The 21,461-nt window shown below is 47.4% G+C and overlaps 3 protein-coding genes across 4 annotated transcripts in view; 2 read left to right on the top strand and 1 right to left on the bottom strand.

Moving 5' to 3' along the window:
- The window catches only part of LOC310668159 (uncharacterized protein), a 172,092-nt gene that overhangs the window by 66,734 nt on the left and 83,897 nt on the right, over positions 1-21,461 (top strand). The window lies entirely within an intron of this gene.
- Positions 1-21,461, top strand: part of SYN1 (synapsin I) — a 105,037-nt gene that overhangs the window by 31,793 nt on the left and 51,783 nt on the right. For both annotated transcript variants that reach the window (XM_083421030.1, XM_083421029.1), the window contains exons 3-5: positions 1,715-1,806; positions 6,634-6,790; positions 7,992-8,081. In XM_083421030.1, coding sequence (XP_083277156.1) covers positions 1,715-1,806; positions 6,634-6,790; positions 7,992-8,081 — 339 coding nt within the window. The remainder of the gene's footprint in view (positions 1-1,714; positions 1,807-6,633; positions 6,791-7,991; positions 8,082-21,461) is intronic.
- TIMP1 (TIMP metallopeptidase inhibitor 1) lies at positions 10,316-20,480 on the bottom strand. The gene is made up of 6 exons (XM_083421170.1): positions 20,324-20,480; positions 19,658-19,822; positions 15,505-15,602; positions 14,535-14,652; positions 11,797-11,918; positions 10,316-10,592 (listed from the first exon to the last, which is right to left on the bottom strand). Exons 2-6 carry the CDS (start codon positions 19,785-19,787, stop codon positions 10,386-10,388), a joined length of 675 nt encoding a protein of 224 aa, XP_083277296.1. The 5' UTR covers positions 19,788-19,822; positions 20,324-20,480; the 3' UTR covers positions 10,316-10,385.

Here is a 21,461-nt window from a genome sequence, read left to right as displayed (position 1 = left end):
AAGAAGTCTTACTTTCTGAGAATCCTTTTAACATCACTTTGTCTCCCCCTTTTTTATTTCAAAGGGGAAACAAACAAGCAGACTCACACATACAAAAACACACAACATGCAACGGAAAGCAGACCTATGTAAACCCCTATAAGAAAAGCGTTCAGCTCAAACAATTGTGCATCATATTCTGAATCTCTTCTGAAGATTGATAGATGCATTGGCATTTAATTGTTGGTTTGTCGTTGGAGGAACCTCTGTGCATTATGGTGAAGTCTGTTGTGTTTTGGGTGCACACTGAGTTCATGCAGGGCGGTTGCTTAGGTCTTGGTTTACCCATGTGAACTGAGAATGAGCCTTGCAATGGGGGAGGCGGAATTCAGGCTGGTTGGAGCTGCTTTCTTCTTTTACTTGAACCCCAAAGTCTACCAACCTTGTGCAAAATGCACATACACCATTTATTCATTAATTTTATTTATTCTTAAATTTGCACACCACCCTATACCTGCACATTTCAGAGCAGTTACAACATAAAATCACAATATAAAAACAATACTTAATAAAAACAAAAACAGCACGATTAACCTCCCCCTCCCCAACATATTTTTAAAAGGCGTTGGATGTCAATCAGCTCAAGCCCTGGTTAAAAATGGGCTTCTTTTAACTGCTGCAATGTGAAATTGTGCTTTTCCCCCTTGGACCAGGCATGATTTTTTTTAAGCTAATACCCAGGGCCGTCTTTAGCAGATGCGGAACAGGGGTGCAAATATCCGCCCAGCACCCCCAAATTACCACAGATAGTGGGGGGATGGCGAAGCTGCACACTGCCAGCCATCGGGAGGGCAACTCTCCCCCATGCCACTGCGGGAGAGCAATATGGCAGCTGGTGGGTGTGCAGGGAAAGCGGAGGCTGCCGGCAAAGCCGCGCAGCTCCCCCACTTGCTGGGGCGCCCCTGAGAGGCTGGTGCCCTGGTGCGACAGCTGGGCATGTTTAGCCTGGAGAAGAGGAGGTTAAGGGGTGATATGATAGCCATGTTCAAATATATAAAAGGATGTCACATAGAGGAGGGAGAAAGGTTGTTTTCTGCTGCTCCAGAGAAGCGGACACGGAGCAATGGATCCAAACTACAAGAAAGAAGATTCCACCTAAACATTAGGAAGAACTTCCTGACAGTAAGAGCTGTTCGACAGTGGAATTTGCTGCCAAGGAGTGTGGTGGAGTCTCCTTCTTTGGAGGTCTTTAAGCAGAGGCTTGACAACCATATGTCAGGAGTGCTCTGATGGTGTTTCCTGCTTGGCAGGGGGTTGGACTCGATGGCCCTTGTGGTCTCTTCCAACTCTATGATTCACTAAGCCCTATGGGAAAGATGGCTCTGCTAATACCAGCCCAATGCCCTTGAGTGAGGGGTGTGGTAGCTTTTTGGTTCTATATATTCTGTTGTAGCTGCACTGGATGAGTGTACACAGAAAGGCAGTCTAAAAACATTTATAAATAAATAAAATTCCTGATCTTCTTACTGAAGAGATTCTTGAAAGGACCAGGGGTTTCCTGGGACTTAAGTCAGCACACGAAACCATTCCAGTTGCGAACCTGTGAACTGTCCTGCCTATGTCTTTCAGGCTTTCTGTGTATCCCTGGTCCCTCCATAGAGTCAGGCGGGGGGCTGCTGACTGTACTGTGTGTGCTGCTTGGTCCATGACTAGGTCTTGTGGGTGTCTCCTGCAGGCAGAGTTCTCCGATCTCAACCTGGTGGCTCATGCCAATGGCAACTTCTCCGTTGACATGGAAGTTATACGCAACGGTGTTAAGGTAGTCAGGTAAGTGGCAGTGCCTGTCCTTAGGTGGCTCATTCAGCTTGTTTTGACTCAGGCGCCCAAGTGTTTTCTCTGCTCATGTTTCAAGGCAGTTCCACACAGTGGGTATTTTAGAGTGGGATCCAATCCCACACAGCAAATAAAGGTTGGTGGTCTGTCATCTAATCTCCCTGCAAACAATTCAGGATGAATCCTCCTTAAATTTCTAATGTCACCTAATCTCCATGTAAACAAAGCAGGATGAATGCTTAAAAATCAGGTCATCTGGAAGCACCCTTGGAAGCGCTTTCCTTTCTAAGATGAGGCAAACGTGTATCTTGAGCTTTTCTGTGCGCACACCTTGATCTACCCACACGTACTTGTTATCCCTGAGAAATGTAAATAACAGGATATATTTATCCGAAAGTCTTCAAACTTACACGACCCTTTAAAAATTAGCTGATGAAGGTGAATACATTGAAACAGGGCCCTGTCCTGGTTTCTAACCCATAATTGACTTCTGACTTCTGCTCTATGCTTGAAACTGAGTCTCCATCTGCAAGCTGATAAATTATAAGGATCAACATTATTGTCGAGTGAAAAAGAGAAAATCTTTGTAACGAATTATTGTGTTATACATATCTTTATGAGTTTGAGTTTGTAATCTCTGTTAGGGTTTGTAATCTCTATTTGAGTTTGTAATCCTTGTCAGAATACATACTTTTGAATTGATTAGTTTTTGTTACTATTGACTATTGATTGAGGGACCACTCCCACTATTGAAACTTACATTGGCCTGAGTTCTTGGTGTGCTTTTTTCTTGGTACATTTAATAACAAGAACTCCAACTTATTTAAGGTTGGGAGTTCTGCAATGACAAAGTTCAAAAGATGTGCGTTCAGCTTCCTTTGTTGGCAATATGTTCTGGAGATACACTGCAGTGCATACTGCGTCTGCCCACAACTTATGGGGTAGGGATGCATCCTTTAACATGCACCTTGTCATCTCCATGATGGACCTGAACTTTCTCTCAGCTATGGAGTTCTGTTGTGGGGTATCAGGAATTGTGGTTACATGCTCAATTCCTTCCTTCGCTAGGAGCGATTGCATGTCATTTGAACAATATTCACCCCCCATTGTCAGTCATTAGCATAGCTGGAGCTCTCTGGAATTTGTTCTTCACCATTGCAAGTTAGTCCTTGAACATTTCCAGCATTTCATTCTTTTCCTTGATGAAATAACACTGCACAATACTTTGAAAAATCATCAAGAAATATTGGTATGTACCTCTTCTTCCCCATTGAAGGAACATTCATAGGTCCACATAAGTCACTGTAGACTATGTCAAGGACTTTGTTGCTTCTCTGCTCGGTCCAAGGAGGAAATGAAAGTTTAACTTATACATTTTGTCGGTGTTGTGTTGCTCTTTGTTACGTGCAGTCCCCTTGCAAGCTCTTTTCTGTAGATCCAGAATGGTGTTGGTGTCTCTGTGTCCAAGTCTTCTGTGCCACAGCTCCAGGTCCGCCTCATGCTGATGGTTTGAGTGTGCCACCTTAGCAGACTGCTTCTCTGAAAGATCAACCTCATATATGCCATTTATTAGCTTGGCTTGAACAAACACTTCACCATTCTTAGTCACATTACATTCTCCATTACCAAACATTATTTGAAAACATTTTCTGTCCAAACTGGACACACTAAGCATATTACAACTCAGTTGTGGAACATATAAAACTCTTTCCACAATAGTATCCATTGCTTCATTGTTTATATTACATTTCAAAGTTACAGAACCTGCACCTTGAGGTTTAACAACATTGCCACCTGCAATTTCAATATGAGATTTAGCAATATCATTAATATCAGTAAAATAGTCCTTTTTATATCCAAAATGTGAAGAAGCTCCAGAGTCAACAATCCATTTATTTTCACGTCTCTGAACAGTTAAACTCTTTTCTTGCAAAAGTAAGGTGTGTTCACGTTTCCCCTTCTTTTCTTTTTCTTGTTTGGATCCTTACAGTTCCTTGCAATGTGGCCCTCTTTGTTATACTTAAAGCACACAACCTTCTTGGGTGTGTCTTTGGCCTTTGTAAACTGTCTAGACGCATAATTAGTGTCTTTACTCCTCACATTTTGGACTGGAGACTCGGCTCTTGCTTTGCATTCCTGTCTCAAATATGCAGTCAGATCTTTAAAAGTTAAACCTTCTTTATAATCAAGCAAATACATCAAATGTGGATCCTAATGATGCTAGAAAGAAAGAAGTCTTCATATCTTCACTGAGTGGGCTTTCCGTGAGTTGAATCTTTTGTACTATAGCAGTAAACTCATTTATATGCTTTGAGAATTCTGCTTTATGGTTCATCCTCAGTTTAAAAAGCTCACGCAACAGCATCCTATGAGAGCATTTCATGGTATCTCCATACTGTGGGAATGTTCAGGGATGCAGGAGAGGATATATTGTCTGATTATATCCTTATCCAACCTGTGTTAACAAGTTCCACAATTTCAGCAGAGTACCATTCCCTTCTTTTAAATTTGCAGCGGCTACATTTGCTCAGGCTCGCTAAAGCCTCTATAATAACTGTTCTGGTATTTCCCCTTATTCCCTCATAAAATATAAGAGACGACACAGTCTTTTACAAAAGTATAAAAAGAGTTTACTCACATTCTGTTCACAATCAGATCCCAGAAGGCAGACTTAGCTTAATGAAGTAACATACATTTGGAATCTATCTTATAAGAAGACAGTCCCTTTGTCCTCTCTTGGCTGGAAGCCAAGAGGGCATCTTTGGCTCAGTAGATGTTGTTTCTTCGATGCATGTGGTGAAAGAGAGAGAGAGATGGCTGCCCTGCCCTGTGCTTTTGTCATTACCTGCACAGGTGAGGCCACACCCACCTCTAGTCACATGCAGAGGAAGTCTGTCCCAACCCAGAAGGAAACAGGAAGTTTACCTGCTGGCTGGACAAACATCCCTCCCCATGTGTAAACATGTTCACTCTAGGAATGTTGTACTTGACTGCTCTTGTGTTTCACATCCCACACATACATGCGCTCTAAATCATTTAAAATTTGAGACGCATCATCTCTGCAGTCAACCTGTGATAACTGTTCATCTTTAAGTCTATCAAAAATAATAGTCTTGGCTTTGCTATTTTGTAGCTTCCATAATCTAATTTTTGCTAAGTCCTCTTCACTCGAGCCACTAGGCTTAGGATCTCTTGATTCTAGGAGTACTACCAAATGTTGCTTCCAGTGAACAAAATTATGTTCATTCAGCTTAGGCATTCTTGGCCCTGCATCTTCATCAAAAACCACACTAAAGGTAAAGGTACCCCTGCCCGTACGGGCCAGTCTTGACAGACTCTAGGGTTGTGCGCCCATCTCACTCAAAGAGGCCGGGGGCCAGCGCTGTCCGAAGACACTTCCGGGTCACGTGGCCAGCGTGACATCGCTGCTCTGGCGAGCCAGAGCCGCCCACGGAAACGCCGTTTACCTTCCCGCTAGTAAGCGGTCCCTATTTATCTACTTGCACCCGGGATTGCTTTCGAACTGCTAGGTTGGCAGGCGCTGGGACCGAACAGCGGGAGCGCACCCCGCCGCGGGGATTCGAACCGCCGACCTTTCGATCGGCAAGCCCTAGGTGCTGAGGCTTCACACTAGCCATCTTAAAAATCAAAAATTTCAAAAATATTCAAAAATTCAAAAATTTGCCAAAATTTCAAAATTAAAATCTCAAAAGTAAAAACAGCTCTTTACTGTCTTAGGTACTGTGAACTCCAAGGGAAGGAGGTATGCTTAATTCCCTCACACAATGGAGCAATAGACCATGTTCTTACCAGGAAATAGACAAAGAAAAATACTCTTCAGCTTAGGATCTCAGTCCTTTGCAATCCTTCAAAAATACGCAACACTGGGGCCAATAACCCTTTGTGGGAATGTTGTGGGTAACAGGAGAGGATATATTGATTAATATTATCCTTCTTAACTCACAATAGCAGAGTGCATTCCCCCTTTACACAACAGGTAGCTGGTTGCAGATTCGTTAGAATCTCTTAAGTTCTTTTATTCCTGGTAAGACCCCCTTTATCCCTCCTAAAAGAATAAAGACACCACAGTCTTTATTCATAAATAACAAAAATAAGTTTACTCAGGATCAGGCAGAGCACATTGTGATCCTTGAAGGCAGGCTTACGGCTTGAGGTTACAAATAAGTACAAATAGGTTTACCCCATATGGGAGATAACCCAGGGACTGGTGGCTGAGAGCAGCAGTGCAGTCCAGGTGAAGCAGGAAGCAGACAGGACGAAAAAGAGGGGAGGGAGGTAGCTACGTGACTTGGCCTTTTACCAGGTCTGGAAAGGTCACGCCCCCTACTGGTCACATGCAAAGGAAGGATGCTCCAGCCAGGTGTAACAGGAGGTTTGACTGGCTGGACCAACATCCCCTGCATGCGCACTCTAGCAAAACAAGGAATGTTGCACTTGACTGCTCCAGTGGATTACATCCCACAGAAAGGAGATAGGAGGGCTGTAGGATAAAAGAGAATCTGAGCTACCCATTGTACTAGACAACACCAATGTATGGACTCAGCAGATGCATTCTGGTTGATTTAGCCCTGGAAAAGGATCTGTGGCTCCTTCAGTGGTCAAAGGAAAGCAAGCACATGGTCCAAGAGAACACCTGGTCTCATCTTTGAGATGCAGCAGATTAGAGATTACAGACCTGGGAGCCGAGATTCTGGGATCCTGGTGTCTCTAGGAAGCAGGCCTTATGAGGAAGGATGGGGGGAGAGTGGTTTTCCTGGCCACCCTTGTTCTTCATTATCACGCTTCTTCTTCTTCTTCTAGGAGCCTGAAGCCCGACTTTGTGCTGGTCCGTCAGCACGCCTTCAGCATGGCCCGTGGAGGAGACCATCGTGGCATCGTGATAGGACTGCAGTATGCAGGAGTGCCCAGCGTCAACTCCCTGCATTCTGTGTACAACTTTTGCGACAAGCCCTGGGTGGTGAGTGGGGGGAGCCGGTGTTTGGGGCAAGGACTGTGACTGTAGGCTTTGGACTAGGTGGTGACAATGAGTGGAGTGTTTATTGGCATACCCACAAGCTGAAGGACTAGGGGTGTGTACACACTCTATCTTTAAAGCATACTCTTCCCCTCACAGAATTGTGGGCACTGTTCTTTAGCCCTTAGAGAATTATGATTATCCAAAACCCTTAATGAATGAAGAAGCCCAGGATTCCTGGAGGGACTGGATGTGTTTTAAATGCACTTTACGGATATCATGTGTACACAGGGCTCATTTGCTCATTCTCTTCCCATGGAACCATCACTAAATTAAAAAGAAATTGACATAAAGCTGAGACACTAAAACTTGAATGGCCAGTGAAAACCAGTTAACAGGAGAAGTGTTAACTAAATTGTGGGCAACAGGCTTGGCAGGATTCAAGCAGAGAGGCTGTTCTAGAGCATAGATGACACCATTCTTGGAGGATAAGGCTGCCGGGGCTACTAGGCACGAGGGTTATATTGCCTCCAGTATTGGAGGAACTAGGCCTCTAAATCCCAGTGGGTGGAGAACCTGTGAGGAGAGTGCTGTGCTGTTCTGCTCCGCTTATGCTTGCAGGATTCCCATGGGCTTCTGGCTGGTTGCTGTGGGAACTGGATGTTGGACTAGAGACACCTAATCCTGCAGGGCTCTTCTTACGTTGCTGTAGGCTCACCAGATCCAGGCAAGGATATGGCAGCCTGCCTCAGGCATGGAGCAGCTATTGGGATGCCATGGGCGCAATGCACAGGTAGTGGCCTGGTTGGCCACTGTGGGAGCAGGATGGGAGAGGACCTCTTGGCCTGACCCAGCAGGCTTCTTCTTATGTTCTCATGTTCTTGCTTCATAAATAGAAGGGAAACAGAGCAGAAGGTCATAAGAAGGAAGGCTAAGGTAATGACTTTGATTTTGGCCTGCAGCTGATGGGCAGCTGGTGCTGCTATGCCCAAAGGGGACTTCTGGTGGTGGCTGGGCAGCAGCATCCTGCATCACGTGGAGTTTCGAATGTCTGCCTGTGAAGGCAGCAGCAGCTCCCAGAGGGGAAAAGGGGTTCAAGGAAGCAATAGAGGCAAATGGGAGAGATAGAACACAAGCGAGCCGAGAACAGATTTAGAAGGTCTCTTTCTTGTTCTGTCTCTTACCTGTGGTGTCCTCCTGACAGTTTGCCCAGATGGTTCGCCTCTTTCGCAAACTTGGACCGGAAGAATTCCCACTCATTGACCAGACCTTCTACCCCAATCACAAGGAGATGGTAAGTTGGGCTGGAGTGTGGTGGGAGGGCTAGAGATACCATATTTCTTCTTCCTTTTTTGTGCTAGATCAGTAATCAGAGAGGCTTGAATAATAGATTTGTAGAGTTGGAAGGGATCCCCCTGCAATGCCGTAATCTCAACTAAAGCATCCATGACAGATGGCCACCCAACTTCTGCTTTAAAATCTCCAGGGAAGGAGAGTCCACAACCCCCAGAGGGAGACCATTCCACTGCCAAACAGCTCTTACTGTTCTTCCTAATGTTTAGTTGGAATCTCATTTCTTGTAACTTGAAGCCATTGGTTCGAGTCCTACCTTCCAGAGCAGGAGAAAACAAGCTTGCTCCCTCTTCCATGTGACAGCCCTTAAGATATTTGAAGATGTCTATCATATCTCCTCTCAGTCTCCTCCGTTCCAGGCTAAACGTACCCAGCTCCTTCAAGCACTCCTCATAAGGCTTAGTTTCCAGACCCTGGTTCATCCTGGTTGCCCTCCTCTGCACACGTTTCAGCTTGTCAACATCCTTCTTAAATTGTGCCAGAATTGAACACTGGACTCCAGGTGTGGTCTGACCAAGACAGAAGTGAGTGGTACTACGACTTCCCTTGATCTGGACACTAAACTTCTGTTGATGCAGCCAAGAATAGCATTGGCTTCTTTTGCTGCTGCATCACCCTGTTGACTCATGTTAAGCATGTGGTCTATTAGAACCCCTAGATCCTTTTCACATGTACTGTTAGTAAGCCAGGTACCCCCCATCTTATATTTGTGCATCTGGTTCTTCCTGCCTAAGTGCAGAACCTGACATTTGTCCCTATTGACATTCATTTTGATGGTTTTGGCCCATTGCCATTTTCAAATGGGGCTGTCATGGGCTTACATGTTGGCTGGCTCTCATTGTGCACTGGATTTAAATGATATGGGGTGAGATCCCACAGCTTTCAGATATGTCACATGCTTCCTTATATGGTATTCCCATGGACACACCTTGCTGGTCAAGAGACTGCGGCTAGGACTTTGAATAAGGGCTTGGACTGGGGTTTCCCAACCCATGGTTTGCATTTGCTGTTACTGGAACTAGGTCATGACTGCTAGCCACAATGGCTTTGTGCTACTCACACAGTCAGAGGTAGTACACACCTCTGAACACCAAAAGCTTCTCTTCTTTCTTGCTTTGCTTTGCTTCAGTCATTCCTCTTTCCTTAGCATCTGTATCATCATCTAGCAACCCTCCGCCTTCCCAATCACCCTTTCTTTCTGTTTCCTCTTTGCCTTTAAAACAATGAACTACAGAGCTGCAGACAGGGAGTTTTTATTTTAAACTCTTCTTTCAACGCCTAGTATAATTGTTAGGCACAGTGGTGGTGCTGGTGGGGGGGGGGGGACTTCCAAACAGTCCATTGCTGTAAGCAGTTGCTCCATTCCTTCCTCTTCAAGCTGAGCCACAATCTGCAGGGAACAGTCCTCCACTGCCCGTGCTTGAGACCCTGCAGAGTGGCCTTATTGCCTTTGTTTCCTCCTCCTCCTCCTCCTCCGAGGTTCTCTTGAGTTCACTGCATGGTTGGAGATGGAGGAGGGACAAGGGCAAGCCCCTTAGCTACCTCTCCAGCATTAGGAGCCGCATTTGAACAGCTTGGAAGCTACATGGGGCTAATGATTAATATTGAAAGCAGATGCTTTGGCAGGGGGCAGCATTTCAGGTTCATGGGGAAGGGCCAGGAGTCAGAGGGCAGTTCCAGACTGTCACTATCTTCTAGTGGGATTCAAACACATGATGGCCAATTCAGGTTGTGCAGTTATGGTTGATGGGGAGATCTTGCGTGACAAGCCTACTCTCCCCAAATACTGGGCTTTTTGCCTGAAGAAGTGACAGGGAAATGCACTGAAAAGTGGTATAACGTTTGCTTTGGTACAAACAACTCCTTCAATAGCCAGGGTCAGCTCATCTCCCTGCAAACAAATGAGGCTGGAGGCTCAATAAACAGGTCATCTGGAAGGGCCTGCAGAAAATGTCGAGGTGGGAACGGCTCTACGGCTCATTTTGAAGAAGATTCTCTCCCTGACCACTGAAGAACAACATCAACAACTTCTCCTGGCTCTACGCCTTTTGCAGAAAACGTTTTGGCTCTTCTGGTTTTTCTTCCAGAAAAAGAACTAGAGGCTTGCTCTTAACAGAAACTTCAGATTTTCCTGGCAAAGAACGAACAAGGAAGAACAGGCGGGGGCAGAGAAGGTGGTTTGGAACTGATGTTTATTTTTAAAAGAAACAATCCAGAGATAGGAAGGGAAGGGTCCACAAAGAGATCACTGCCTCAGGAGAATTTTGCGAAGGGAGCCCGGCCCTTGAGTGCTCAGCGACTGCCAAGTGCAGAGGCCGGTGCTTTCGCCCCGGGGCAGACAAGCCAAGCGTTTGGCCTGGAAGCCATCCCATATCCTGGACATGATCCCATCTGTCCACAGGCACTGGTTGTCAGAAGTGATGGAGCACGGCATGGAATTGCAAGGCACAACCTTTTTTTGAAGGAAGAGTGACACACAGAAACATGAGTGGACAGGCCCCCCTCACGCATCGTAGCAACATCCCATCCCCCACCTCTGTTGACCAGTGGAAGCTGGTCCATGAGGACAAGACCGGCCCAAGACATTTTGGCACCCGAGGTGAGCCAGAAAATGGCACCCCCTCCCCACCAGGGAAGAAGGGGGAGGGGGATATCTACATCAGGAACAAGTGAGGTGGGATAAGCTCCATATCTAGATCTGCTTCCTCTGTGAATCGTCTTGCCTGAGGCAGTGACCTCACCTTGCCTCATGGATGAGCTGGTCCTGCAGGAGGGCAAATGGGGCACTGCTCCACCAACCTCATTCTGCCCTCAGCCAGCCCCCACTTGCCCGGCTTCTTACTTACATTTTGGAAAAATGAAGATCTGGATGCTGCCTCCATCCATTCTTCTTTGATTGTTAATGAACTATAAAATTTAATATCCTACTGGGGGTCTCTGTGCCTGTCATTGGCTCTGGCGCCACCTACTGTTGGTCTCCCTGCCTTTTGCCCTACCAGTTCCATTGCACCCCAGCCATCACTGCTGGTGATGTGTTAGCTCTGCCTTGCCCTAATCGTGAGGACCAGCCACCAGCGATCTGAGGACTCACTCTGGCCCCACAGGGCTTTCCCATGGGGAAGCCCATAGTTCCCAACAATTCATAGTCATTTTCTTCCACTCAAGGAGATCAAATGGGGGAGAGTTTCGCCAAAGACTCCCTTGCTCTCCACACTGGAGAAAAGGGGATGAAGGAGGGAGCCCTGAGTCATGTCAGAGAGGGTGAATGGGTGGAGTCAGTGCTGCTGAACCTTCAATCCTTGCTCAGTTTAAAATATGGTTCCTGTTAAAAAATAAATTAGGGTCCAAATAGGGTTGCCATATTTCAAAAAGTAAAAACCAGGACACCCCAGGACAAAGCGCCACCTTTCATACCCCCCCCCCCCGACATCAATTCTGCCTTTGTAATCCCGGACGTATGGTGGCCCATACGTACAACAGATAAGGAAGCACGTCTTTCATTAGACCCTTTGCTGCCAATGACATTGGCTTTTGAGCTAGACAGAGCTCTTCAGAGGGTGCATGCTTTCTCCTGGAGGGCCTGCCCCATCTGCAAGCATATGCCCTCCTGTCCCTGGGGTCCCTCTGAAAGGGTCTGCTGGGGGCCAGATACTTACTGTGCAGTTGCAGCCCTTGCTGTAGTCTGAACTCAGGCCTCGCTTCTGTGCAAAGGACAGCTGAGACCACGGCTCGATGAAGGAGCAGGCCGTGATCATGGCACGGTCACCTTCCAGCATGCCTGTTGGGAGGTGAAAAAACAGGTAAGACAGAAAAGTTAAGTGTAAATATGGAGGAAGAGAATATAGAGGACTTGCTCACAGGGCCTTGTCACCCCCAGACCTTGCTTTCATAACTAAAATTGTAACCTGATGAGAGGTTTGAAGGTTTATCAATAACGCCACGCATCTTTGCAAGCATAAGCAGGGTTGTGCATAATCTGCCCTTCGGTGTGTATGTGTGTAATAAAAAAATCTTTTCCTGGACAAATGCAAATTCCATGCTCCCCAAAAATTGAATTGTGTGACCTGAGTACATAATTCATATGAGACCATTTTCTTTGAGTCATTTTTTTGCATCACTTGTTTAGTTTTGCCTGATTTATTCTGACTTTGGTAATCATGGCTCAGGTTAGAAAGCCACGTGAGGTACTGAACCCCTTTGAGCATCTCATTCAGCACCCCCTCTGCTTTTTGAGATTTCCGCTGTCATAACAGATCTTTAAAAACACAAGGGCTAGAATCATAGAATCATAGAATCATAGAGTTGGAAGAGACCACAAGGGCCATCGAGTCCAACCCCCTGCCAAGCAGGAAACCTGCTGCCACTGCTTCTTCTTAATTAAATCAAAGCTGATATTCTCAGTCAGTTGAATTTCATGCCCCAAACGACACTATGTGTTTTCTTGTGTTTCTTTGGAATCATGACCCATAGCTAAAGTATCCCTGGGAAGAAAAGAGATTTCACTAGTTTCCTAGGCAATCTACTCTGTTATTAAGCTGCCCTTTCAAAAAGACATGCTGTGTTTATTTATTTTGGGGGTTTTTTGGCCACTAGAGCAGAAAACATATTGTTCACATTCTTTTGTTACATGCAGCTTTGAGGCCAGCCTAGACAAGGCGCTCACTGTGAGATAAAACTATTCCTGGGCGGTGTCATCTTTGACTGTAGGGGTGCTCACATTCTTGAATACTCATCCATTTAAAAGAACAACTCACTGACTACACATAGAAAAATTGGCTGTTGGCAGGAGGAGGCATTCTGGCCTGCCCCAAAACTATCCATGAGATGCTGGCATCCTTTGTGCAGCAACTATTCCACCTGCCTCCACGGGAGAGCATTCAGTTGACCAATCCAACTCCTGTATTCTGAAGAGGTGCTGTCCACATAGGAGTGCATGTCCAAAGTCTGTTTTGGGGGCCTAATCTGGCCCACCGGTCGATTTAATCTGGGCCCCGTGGCAATATATGTCCTGGGGTAAAATCCTTAAAAAAGCTCATCAAGTTTGGGGTTAAATCCTAGCTCAACAACTTCAATCCTAAAAAAAGCACAACAACTTTGGTCGGCCCTCACGCCTGTTCACGTCATCAAATCTGGCCATCTTTGGAAAAAGTTTGGGCACCCCTGAATTAAGCTCTTGGTCTAGATCAGGCCTGAGCTCTCTGACAAAAGCTGGGATTAAAATGTTCAAAATCTACAGTATAAGGGCTACTCTGGATGCCCTTTTCCTTGGGTATTCATGATGGTTTGTGCTCATGATGGTATCAGGGAGGTTACACAGGATTTCAATATGATTTGCACCTGGAAAGGTTTCAAGATGCTTTGTTTCTTATTGGTGATTCTCCGTAACTTCCTCCTGAAATCTTGTAACTTCATAGCCTTCCATTGAAAAACCTCCCCAAACCCGTTTTTGTGTGCTCATGTCCAGAACCCAGCGCTCCCAAGGAGGTCTTGCGTGAGGCTGACTTGTTCTTCCTCTCTTCTAAGAGGGAAGCTTTGTGAGCGACACAGTCCTGGATGTCACAAAGGCTGGTTGTGGCTGGTCCAGAAAGAGGAGAAGATTCAGATGGGTGTCGAAGCAACTGCAGAACAAAACCATCCAGGATATCGCCAAACCCTTACACTGGTTGGCACTTTCTAAGAACATAAGTGGAGCCCTGCAGGATCAGGCCCATCTAGTCTAGCATCCTGTTCTCACAGAGGCCAACCAGATGCAAACCAGGCAGCAGCTGCTGCAGCTGAGCAGAAGAGCCTTCTCCCCTCCTGCACTTTCCTGCAACTGTGATTCAGAGGCCTGCCAGTGGTCTGACCAGAGCCATCCTGGTTAGTAGCCACTAATGACTTTATTCTCCATGAGTTTGTATAATTCTCCTTTAAAGCCATCCGACTTGGTGGCCATCACAGCCTCTTCACCCCTGTATTTCCCTATTCTCTCACTCGTGGTGGTTCAAGACATTGTGGTCTCTTCCAACTCTATGATTCTATTTAGACACCTGAGAGAGAAAATTCATTGGTGCCTGCTCCTGTAAAACAGCACGCAAGCGACAATTGCTCCTTATCAGTGGGAACTTCAAACCTGCTGCCAAAGGCTTTTGTTCCTGTGACGGGGCTGGCCCTGATCCTGGAAGGGCCCTAGAGCTGTCTATCCTTTCTTGTGCCTCTGAGCATATGCAAAGGGTACCATAGCCACTCCCCACATATCTAGGCCTCGGTGACATGGCGCTCCTCTTGACAAATCCATGCTGCCCTCAAATGACTGTGAGCAGAGGGCGCATAGGCCTGCCTTCTTTCACTCAGGGTTATTTGTGAGTTTCGATTTGCCCCAAGTGCTCCCTGGCAAAAAGACGGCGCACCATACCTGCAATGACATATTCTTCTCCTTTGAGAGGACCCTTGTGTTCATAGCCGCAGAGGCTTTCCATGGCAGGAGTGTGGAGGAAACGGACATCTTGCATCTCCTCAGGGCCCTTGTACACCTGTGCAGGGGGGGGAGAGGTGGGTCAGTGACCAGGAAGGGGCCAATAGAGGGACAGGTGCAGGGACAGGACTCTTCCCGGCTCTTACAGAAGTGGGGAAGAGGTTGTACTCAGGGGGAGCACATGTCTTGCATTCATGATTGTTCAAGCCCCATAAATTTAACTGATGATGATGATGATCATCACCTTAATGCTGAAGAAGGGTCTACTGCTGAGAAGGCTCAATCTTTTGCCACCTCATGTGAGCTCAAGGGAGTACCTGTCCGTGTGTTGCGGAGGCCTCGGGGGTGCAGAGAGCCTTCAGAGGCAGGGAACCTGAGGGCCGCACGCCGCTAGTGGTGGGGCCAGAGGCAAAAGCATCCTTAGCAATGTACATTTTGCCTTTGTGCTGCAGGCTCTTTTCCTGCCAGACAAGCATCCTCAGAGCTCAAGGGCACCTTGCAGCCCCCCCTTCCCGTCTAGAGGGTGTTGCAGGGAGTGGGAGGTGAGGATGAAAACAAAGGAAAGGAAGGGGGGGAACCAGCTGTTCTGAGAATGGGTCCTGGGTGGCAGTGCAGAGCCTGGATAGCTGCGTCTCTCTGCAAAAACTTGCAAGGAAGAGAGGCAAAGTGTTCACTTTGCATGGGAAGTTTGTAGCCTCAGCAAACGCAGCATCTTCAGGGAAGAGGGAAGGAGCTACTGAGGATGAGGAGCACTTGGCTGTTGCATTTTGTTGCTGCGTAGATCCAAGCAGGCTCACTGGCTGTGGAATGGGATCTCCACCAGCTTGTCCTGCCCACCAGCATAAGGGCGGCTTTAGGGGATCCCACTGGCGAGTCTCTGGGTTACATTATAGTAGCGGGAGAAGCTCACCTTGGTGGTTTTGATCTCGTGTCGCATCCACCACACTGGTTCCCCTATGGAGATGTTCACCTGCTGCTTGCTGACTCCCACAAATTTACCCCGGATCACTGCAGAGGAAAAAACGGTATTGCATCACAGCTTTTCTTCCATTCTCCCCAGCTCTCCTGGCTTTTGACCTTGACTTTCATACGCCTCTCTCCCATTATGCTATACCCTAAGGAGGGGTGGTGCAGGACGCTTGGGAATCTTGTCACCTCGGCTACGGTTTCTTCTGCGATTTGTCTGCTCTGCAGCCTCAGAGTTACACCCAGAGCTGCTGTTCTCACAAGGCCTGCAGCAGGGAACCATTGGCCCTCAGGTGTTGCTGCACTACAACTCCCATCTCCCCTAAGTCTTGGCTCTGCTGGCTGAGGGGGATGGGCTTTGGAGCCTGACCACATATGGAGGACACACAGGCTCCCCTTCCTCACACTCAATTTCCCCATAAAACTACTCTCTCTTTCTCTTGTAAGGGTCAGACTTCTAACAGGGATGCCTCCCCTTGGAGTTAAGTCAGTGATGCCCTCCATATGGACTACCTCCCATCATCTCACCTCTGACAGTGCTGGCCATCTGATATCAAAAGCCCTCTGAATACAAAAAGTGGAGAGCGGGCTGTGACCGCCTGGTGTTTTTTTATGTAGACATTTAGATTCTGCTCTTTCAGTGCAAAATGTGCCACTCTGAGCAGCTTACAACAATAAACTGCATTACAAACAGCAATACAAAGGCTCAATGAAGAAGGGGGCAAATTCAGCCATTAAAACCAAATTATAAAAACAAAACAAAAGCTTGCTGGAACAAGGAAGTCTTCAGTAGTTTGGGGGGGGGATCCTGGTGACGCTTTTCAGAGTTCCTAAAAAGCCACTGGACAGATTTTCCTGCAGCTATGTTCATGTACTGGAGTTGTTGAAACACCACTTGCATTTTAACACTCGGCTGTAGATCATTCACATTTTTGTCATAGATCTGCTAGGAAATGCAAAGTGAGATGTAATCCTCTTTGTAGGCTCTCCCATAATCTCCCTCCAAGCAGGCTTTTGGAGGAAACTGAGCAGGAGGAGGGAGGGGTGTGTGTGCGTGTGTGCGTGTGTGTGTTTTGATTGGACTGCAAGTGGAAATCCCACTCTGAGCCCCTAGTCCAGCCAGGGAAACTGCTTTCTCTGTGCTGTGTTGTGAGTCTGCAACCAAAGAGGACTCAAATTACTACCGCTTTGTGATGGGCATAGCTAGTGCTCTCCTCTGATTAGGTCCTTGGAGGGACTGTTGCTGGGGGCAGGGCATCTGCTCTGCATGCAGAAGGTTCCCGGTTCAATCCCCAGCATCTCCAGGTAGGGCTGGGAATGTCCCGTCTCTGAAACCCCAGAGAGCTGCTGCCAGTCAGTGTGTAGGCAATGCTGAGCTAGATAGTGCAGTACTCTGACTTGGTATAAGGCAGCTTCCTATGTTTGCATGCAGGAGGTCCCAAAGTCAGTCTCTGGTGCCTCCAGTTTAAAAGGATCAGGGAGCAGGTGATGGGGGGAAACCCTCCCTGGAAAAGTGCTGCCAATCAGAGTAGACAATACTAGGCAAGGTTGACAAATAGTCTGACCCAGTGCCTTTTTCTAGAAAAATAGGTGCTGGCACTCACCATGAAGTTGTTACAGTAAGTGTCACACTTTTTAACAACAACAAAAGAGGTGCCGGCACTGTGTCCCCTTGAGGACCCCCTGAAAAAAGCACTGGTCTGACTTGATAAAAGACCTCTGATTGCAATTTTTGTTACTAGTGGCATAATAATATATTGATAACAGCTGTGATCAGGGTTTAGAACATGTAAACCAAATAAGTTCTGTTGTATTCAGTCACACTGGTGATCTCTGTCTGCAATGGCCCTCCTGCTCCCCACCTCAGTGCTATATGAGTCCTGAGCCTCTTTCAATCCCAACCACTTTCTTTCATTCAAGGAAAGAACAGAAATCTTAAAAGTTCAAAGGGTGAATCACCTAAGGAGCCGCTTCAGAGGAAGCCCTGTGCAAGGACTTCTGCTTGCACAAAAGGGCTCCCCACCTCTCCTTGGAACTGGCTGGGGGCGGGGGGGGGGGGGAGAACCTGCAGAAAAGCAGATGGAAGGGACAAGGGGGGGCGTCATTCCATCTGGCTGAAGTGCTTGTGCAGATGGAAGATTTGTAATAGTGGGGCATTGCATCCCACCCCAAATTTAGAATGTGTAATAAAATAAAACAGCCCAGAATCATTTTATGTTAAAAATCTTTTTTAAAAAGAGACAAGAAAAGAAAGAGGCACATTTTTTAAAATCAGACTCTAGCCTACCAGCTAAACATGCCCATTTGCCTAATTTATTTCAGTGACAGGGTCAAAGTTTCCTAGTGACAGTTCTGGGGGGCGAAATTAATTGCCGGATTCTATACTGACTGTAGCTGAGGTACATAAGGGAATACGTATCGATTGTATACTGCCAGCAGGGGGCAGTGCAGGGCATATTTACTTATTATCAAGTGCGCACTATTGCAGGACTTAAAAATGCTTCTGAAGCCCTTTTAAGGGGGTGTTAGCAAGCACAAGTATTGAAACAGTTCCAGGAGCGTTTAGAGGGGATAAAACCTCAGCATACCATGATATATGACCAAGTTTCCATTTGCGCTGCCAACCTTCGGTTTGTGTGGTGTTTGGGTTCCTGCACTTCTAACAACTGCCTGGTTTGCAGAAATTTCGCATGTGAAGCTTTTTCTGGGATGGAGATGAATTGTGGGGGAGGGTTCAATTGCCAAACTTATCCAGGTGAGGTAGCTGAAGATGAGGAAGACCCAAGAGCCCTGCTAGAATCCTCATCTTCAACATCCTCATTACCATCTTGGGGCGCTTCCAGATAACCTGTTTATTGACTCTGTGTCCTGATTTGTTTGCAGGGAGTTTAGATGACACTGGCTATTTAATGAGCAATTATTCAGAGGCTTCTGTGAGGATGTTAGATGACAATGCACCAAAGTGAGGTGGTTCTGCGCTTTCCAGTGCATTTCCTCCTCACTTTCCTTACTACAAACTTTCAACTACAACTGTGCAACCAGAATTTGCCAGTCTCCCATCTGAAAAGAACGAGAGTCTGGAAGCCCCCCTCAATCCAATTGCCCTAGGCATGCTGAGATGATGGGCGGTTCTTCTGGGTGTAAGCGCTCACCAGAGTGAAAGCATTGCTAGTGACTTCAAATCACACTCCTGAAGTCTGACTACTCAAGTGGCATTGGTATGCCATCAAACCCTTTAAATGACTGGATACGAACACACAGGCTGTTGGTACAGGAAGGGGGGAATGTGTAGATTTGCCAACTTAGTTACTAGCCTGTTTATGCACCTATATAGTTTGTGGCCTAATGTAGCCTGAGACACGTTAGAGAACAATGGTCTTCCCTTTTATAAAAATACCTTTGTATTAGGTCTACCAGGCAAGTGGCTATTTGCAACCCTGGGGCATAGTGGTGAATTTCAGTTTATGGGAGTGGTGGATAGAATTCACTGAATCGTGGAATCATAGAATTATAGAGCTGGAAGGGACTCCGAGGGTCATCTAGTCCAACCCCCTGCAATGCAGGAAACTCAACTAAATCATACATGGCAGATGACCAGCCCACCTCAGCTTAAAAACCTCCCAGGAAGGAGAGTCCACCACCTCTTGTGGGAATCTGTTCCACTGTCAAACATCTAGGACAGAGGCAGACGACCACATTCCCTCATGGACAACTTTCTTGGGGCTGCATGACCTAGTGGTAGGAGGGACTAGAGGTAAAAGTGGGCGGGGCTTGCCTTTTTACAGTAGGTTGCATTCACACACTTCCAGCCAGGCAAGCAAGAGGCATTACGACTGTTTAAGGACACAGAATAGCCAGGCAAAAACATGTGAGGAATACGTGGAGCAGGACAAGTGAGGGGTGTGGTCCTGGGAAGAGTCCAGAGGGCTGACGAGGGCCACATTCAATGCCTGAGCATGAGCCGCCCCCCCCCCCAATGCAGGGACAAGGAAGAGGATTAGGAGTCAAAGGGGAAGCTGTGCCCCAAAGGGCAGAGGAAGTCAGACAGTGCCGAGAGGAGGGCAGTGCGTGGACTTCGGCAGCGTCCAGAGACTCACCAACATCAGCATAGCAGTATGCGGATTGGGGGTGCCGGGGGGCACAGGAGCAGGCTGCAGTTGGATCCCCCAGCAGAACCAGAAGGAGGAAGCTGGCCGTCAGGAACCCACACACTTTAGAGGTGTTCATTTTTAAGCCAAGGAGAGAAGTGACTCAGTCGTGACCTGGAAGGCAGAGAGAGAGAGAGAGAGAGAGAGGGTTGTTTCAGGAGAGGGACCTTCAGAAAACGGGGTGGGAACATCATCCACAGAGTAGCACCTGCAAGGGAGTTCTCTAACCCAGTTTTGTGGGTTGGGCAGGATCGAAAATAAGGGATGGGAGGAGAGAAGGATCCCTTGGCCTGGGGACAGGCGGGAAGGACCCCAGGGGCAGCTCCCCCCACCCTGGGTGGGTGCCACCCAAGCTGTGCAGTGGATTCCTCTCCCTACGGGACACCCCACCCAGGCTGGGGCAGTGGGCTGAAAGGGGGAAGAAGCCTTAGCAGGAAGGGCAGTCAAGCGCCTGAGATTCCTGTGCCAGCGTAGGAAACGGCTGGGAGGAACCGGGGCCGGCAGAAGAGGGCGCCTTGCTCGACACTTCTCTGGGAATCCGCAGACGGGCTTCGGCTTCCTCCCTCCACAGGTCTGGGGGCTGCGGGGTCTTTCTGCCCGGGGCCCCTCGCTCACCTTGCTCTCTGCCGCTGCTCTCTCGGCGTGCGCTGCCCGTCCAGCCTGCAGCTCCTGGGCTTTCGGGCTGGTATTTAAAGCTCGCCCCGCTTTCCCTCGCCTCTCCTCCCCCTGCTTTTCCTGCCTGGGCTGCCAAATGGGCGGGACAGCGGCAGCGGCAGCCTGTGGTTTGGAGCGAGCCATGCCCGGGTGGAGCGCCTCTTGCCTCAAGAATCTGTCTTAAGGGAGAGGCGGGGGAGGCGGGAGAAGCCGCTGCAGCCCCCACCCCCCAAAAAGGGCGAGCGGAAGTTTGGGATTACTCGGTTAATTGAAAGAAAGTGATGGTGGTTGTTTCGACGGCTGGCTTCTAAGACGCACATCCTTCTTGTACTCTGGACTAGACTCTTTCCTTCTCGGTTTGATCACTGAAATTTCCTCCTTCGTTCTTCCGGTTTACAGTGTGTTGGTAACTACCTTCGTGTCACAGAAATTGGCATACTGAATAAGTGAGATAGAATCATAGAACTGTAGAGTTGAAAGGGACCCTGAGGATCATCTAATTCCAGAGTCCAACCCCTTGAATTAGCAGGAATATACTGCTGTCCCATGCAAGGATCAAACCTGCAAACTTGGATTATCCGCACCAGGCTCTAACCAACTGAGCTATCCATGCAGATGGCATTTCTTACTGAACGAATCAGTCTGTGATTTTTAAGTCTGGGCACGCTTCTAAGTTTCACAGAACTTCTCTTTTGGTAAAATAAGCATTCCGATGACAAGAGATTGCAGGAAGCAATTCATAAGGGAGTGAGGCAGATTTCTGCACCTCTTGGAGACTCTGAAAGCTCCGTTTGCCTCCTCCTCCTCCCCCTCCTCTTAATTAACTGCCTTTCGCATATATGTCTCAAGGCGATGTACATAGTATAGCAAAAACAGCAGAGAAAATAACTGCAGGTGAACTGAATCACAATAAAAGGAGACAATCATGGCAGAGACAACCATTCACCCAGTTGGGAAAACTGGTCAGAACAGAAATGGGGTAGTTTGGAAAATAACTTGGCTACAAGTTGGTGGTGGGAGGAAAAAATCCTTAAATAAGAGACACGGGGGAATGATTAATGGACTTCAATGTCTGTACACTAATGCTCAAAGCATGGGA

The sequence above is a fragment of the Podarcis tiliguerta genome (genome assembly GCF_965153285.1).
Source record: "Podarcis tiliguerta genome assembly, chromosome: 17".
In the NCBI taxonomy this organism is placed as follows: domain Eukaryota; kingdom Metazoa; phylum Chordata; class Lepidosauria; order Squamata; family Lacertidae; genus Podarcis; species Podarcis tiliguerta.
The sequence above is the reverse complement of the archived record's forward strand: the minus strand, read 5'-3'. Positions and strand labels throughout refer to the sequence as shown.